Source organism: Atta cephalotes, assembly GCF_000143395.1.
Source record: "Atta cephalotes unplaced genomic scaffold scaffold00031, whole genome shotgun sequence".
NCBI lineage: Eukaryota > Metazoa > Arthropoda > Insecta > Hymenoptera > Formicidae > Atta > Atta cephalotes.
The window spans coordinates 948,500-952,624 of NW_012130095.1; the positions used below are offsets into that span (position 1 = coordinate 948,500).

General features: G+C 35.0%; 1 protein-coding gene across 1 annotated transcript in view; it reads right to left on the bottom strand.

The window, feature by feature from the left end:
• Positions 1–3,616, bottom strand: part of LOC105620932 (apoptotic chromatin condensation inducer in the nucleus) — a 3,900-nt gene extending 284 nt beyond the window's left edge. Inside the window, exons 1-7 of the mRNA XM_012202409.1 lie at positions 2,229–3,616; positions 1,950–2,034; positions 1,756–1,866; positions 1,470–1,668; positions 1,152–1,360; positions 851–1,072; positions 520–780 (exon numbers count right to left, since the gene is read on the bottom strand). Of these exons, the coding sequence (XP_012057799.1) occupies positions 520–780; positions 851–1,072; positions 1,152–1,360; positions 1,470–1,668; positions 1,756–1,866; positions 1,950–2,034; positions 2,229–3,616 (2,475 nt within the window). The remainder of the gene's footprint in view (positions 1–519; positions 781–850; positions 1,073–1,151; positions 1,361–1,469; positions 1,669–1,755; positions 1,867–1,949; positions 2,035–2,228) is intronic.
• Positions 3,617–4,125: the final 509 nt, after the last annotated feature.

The following is a 4,125-nucleotide window of genomic DNA, read 5'->3' on the forward strand; positions in this document are numbered from 1 at the left end:
GCGCGTACACATATATATATGGATTGTAAAATAAATAAGTAGATTGGCAATAAATCTATATACACAAGGTGTCCCGAAAGTTTCTTAGAGATATGCTCATTTTTGCTTTGTTTTGAAGAAAATTGCAAAAAAAAGACAAAACATAAAAAATTTTTATTTTTGTACTTATTTATTACTTATTCAATCACACTTATTTATTCACGTTATCCTCCTCGAAACAAAATAAGTCCCTTAACACTTAAAACACTTAGAATAACGATAGTTTGGAGTTGGGGGTATAATTGCATCTGAAACTTCAACAGTAGGACACCTTGTATATAAATATATACGCGCACACAACATTCATATATATATATATATATATATATCGAAAAAATGAAAAATTCTTAACTATAATTCTCGAAATTATAAACAAATCTTTTCTTGCCGTATTTTATCTTATTAACAATCTTTTCCTATATAAATATTTCAGAAGGATGAAATGCTAATATATAGCTGTTACTTGTGAAATTCACTTACTTGCTCATTTGTAAGCGGCAACCAATATATGCAAGGTGTCGCCTTTGTCTTCCTAAAGAGATCATCTAAAAGCTTTGCTGGTGGCGGATCATCTTCCTTCTTCTTGAATTTGCGAGCCGGTGCCGACAAATGTGCGTCTAATATTGGGCTGCGACTCCTCACTCGTCGCTTTTTATCATGCTCCTTTTTCTCACGCTCCTTTTCCCTGATGTGTTGCTGGCCGTCCTCTTTGCCTAAATCCCATTCTCTCACCACGGTCACCTAATATATAGATGTGTCTCATTAAGGTGATCGAAAATACTCAAATCTAAGAAAACATGCAAATGTTTACCTTAGTATTAGTCTTTTCGTCGCGACTCCAATCTTGTTGCCATGAATCCGACGAGAGTGGCTCAGTTTTGCGAGCAACCGGTTGCTCCTTAGACGATTCCCGGGCAGTCTCCATATCCTCCTTCGTAGCATATTCCACATGGAGCTTTTTTGGATTAGACATAGGCCAAGAAATCCCGTGAAGTGCCTGCCTTGTCTCAAAAGCCTGATCCTCATTGGAATACTATAATATTAATATAATCATGAAAGATTTGACTCAAGACTCAAATTTTATAAGATATTTTTTATTTATATAATCGTACTTCGACAATGCATTTAGACTTAATCCGATCCATCCAGAATCCGTTCTCTACAATGGTGCCAGTACGCGAGAGAAGTTCCTTGATCTGATTTAGTGTGAAAGGGCGAACTAGATTCTTGATCAAAAGGATATTGGTAGGTTTAGACGTTGGTGGACTTGGCGATTTTATGTGCGGCATTTCCTTCACTATTGATATCTTTCGCCTTGTCACTACATTAGAAATAATAAGAATATTGTAAAAATATGAAAGAGGAATTACAAGATTTAACAGTATATAAAAAAGTATCCGTTTTATTTAACAGATTATATGTACACTTACCCATGTGATTATCTACTTTTCCATTGCCCTTTTTAGCAGCGCCATTTTTCTGCAAGTTTTCATCTGTTATCTTATCATATGTAATGTCACTAGAATTGTGCCGTTTATCGTTACTTCTATGCCGATCTCTATCTTCATCATCGTCCTTTGAGAGACGAACTTCATTGATGGATAATGGCTTTGCACCTGGCACCAATGCCTATCGCATTATTATTATTAGTGAATTCTGATGTTCAAGAATAAAGTGATATATGTATTATACATCTATGTGTAAATGGAGTAAAACCTTAAGCGAATCAGTAGAGATAGAAAATGAGGGCGCGGTATCCGTAGAAAGCGCAATCCCCCATCGACGTTTCCTCGGCACACATTTTGGTTCTTGTTCATTGCCGTTTTCCTAAAATACACATTATTCGAATATAATACTAAATGAAAAAATATAAATATGCTTTTAACTGTCAGGCAGAGAATATTATATACCTTATTTTGACTAATGGATTCATTGATGCTTGCATCAGCATCGTCTCTTTTTATTTCGTTCTTTTCAGATAATATTCTTGTTGAGCTGAAAACATCATAATTAAATTATAATTCAATCTTGATATTTTAATTTATTATACATTTTAAAATGAGTCATTCTGCAAATATAACGATACATAAAAAATCTTTAATATTGTATTTATTATATATTTCTTTTACAAATAAAACTTTATCAAGAAAAGATACTCTACTAGATGCCATAATAATATTTATGCTTACAATGATCTTTTCAAGTTGACTTTAACAGGCTTGTGAGCGACCACCTGTGTGTTAGCCGGTGTAGATTGTTCCAATTTTTCAGTTGTATCTTTTTCCAATTTATCTTCAACAGTTTTACTATGTTCCATTTCTATTTTTTCTACATTATTTGAATGAGAATTTGTTCTTTCCGGCGATACTGATTGTTGTTTATCATTCTCTTGTAAATATTCTGTACTCGGTTTTCTCTCTTGCTCCTCCTCTTCCTCCTCCACACAAGATTCAGAGATCTTTTTGTCAATAGGTTCATCTTCGGAATCAGGTGTATCTGAATTAGACGAATCTCTATATTTGTTTCGATGTTTTCTACGAGTCGCGCGTGGCGACGTTCGATCACTACTTGTTCTGCTTCTTTTAGAGCGTGATTCGTCATTTGAATCAGATGACGAATCCACCGGACGATGCATTTTTGCTTTATCCTCCTCCTCCTCTTCTTCCTCCTCCTCCTCATCTTCGCTATTCATATCTTTACGAACATTTTCCACGCTAGTCTCTTTGACAAATGTCTCCGTTGGCTTTTCACTGATGTCTTCCGCAGGTTTAGCTTCCTTAACGATGATAGTGGTGATAGTCTCCTCACCATTCGCGCTAGGAGCCGGCACTGGAGACGGTGTCATGCTACCCGGCTTACCAGGTTCGATATCAACTACTTGGGCAGTGAAATTTGCCTCATTTGATTCACCATGCTGATCTATGTTTGGTTTATCGTCAGACAACAAGTTGGCTGAAGTGGTTTCAGGCAGGATCTCCTTGCTATCACTTACCTCTTCGTTGGAGTCCTGACCTGGGTATGAAGAGGAGGGATCGTTCGGCTGTTCAGTGCTACTGAAAGTTCTTGTACAAGAAACCAGTTGCTCATCCGCCGAGTCAGCCTCCTCTGCAACTCCCTCACCACTTTCTTGCCACTTGCTACTTGACATGACGACATTTATCCTACTCGATGGTGGTGTATCTGATGGTTCTGATGTGTTGCGCTGCCTGCATAATTTCAACTTTTGTATTTCGCCAGGTGATGCATCCGCTCTAGCTACTTTCCACACCGAGCCGCCATTGTCCTCATCTTCGGGTGAATCCACCTTTATATTTACATCACTAGAGGAAACCTTTTCCTCATGTTTATGTGGAATTTGCTCCAATTCCTTGCTCTGCAGGCGTGTTTGCATGCTTGTCTCCTTTTCAATCTCCTTAAGTTGAATGACATTCTTAGCCGCATCCTCAATAAAAAGGTCTTGCTCAGATGAAGTAGAAGGTGATCTCTTGCCACGTCTACGCGTTGATTTCCTTGTTGGTTTCTCGACTTTCTTCTCTGGAGATCCCTTCGTTTTGTTTCTTTCACTTTTACGTCTCATATCTAAGTAATAACACAAAAAACTATTACATAATGTAACTTACAAATAATTTAACTAAACTGAGAATTAAAATAGAAAAAGAGAGAGAGAAAAAAAATTAATTATACATAATTAACTTATTCACTTATGTACTAAAATACATAATATATAAACATGTTAGAAGTTATATCAATATTTTTTTACATATCACTATATTTAGTGTATTTCATTATTATTAGATTATATTTATTTACACACACACACAAATATGTATATGGGTGTTTCAGAAATAGTTGGCCAAACTTTAAGAACATTCCATTCATTGTAAAGATGAAAAGTCATATAAATCACATGGGTTCGGAAATGCTTTCTTTCCAAGTTATAAACATTTATTATTTTATATTTATATATTTATACATATTATTATATATATACTTATTAATATTATATAACTTATTTATATTTATACTTATATTTTTATACTTATATACCTAATTTTATTTTATACTTATACTTAATTTTATTTTATG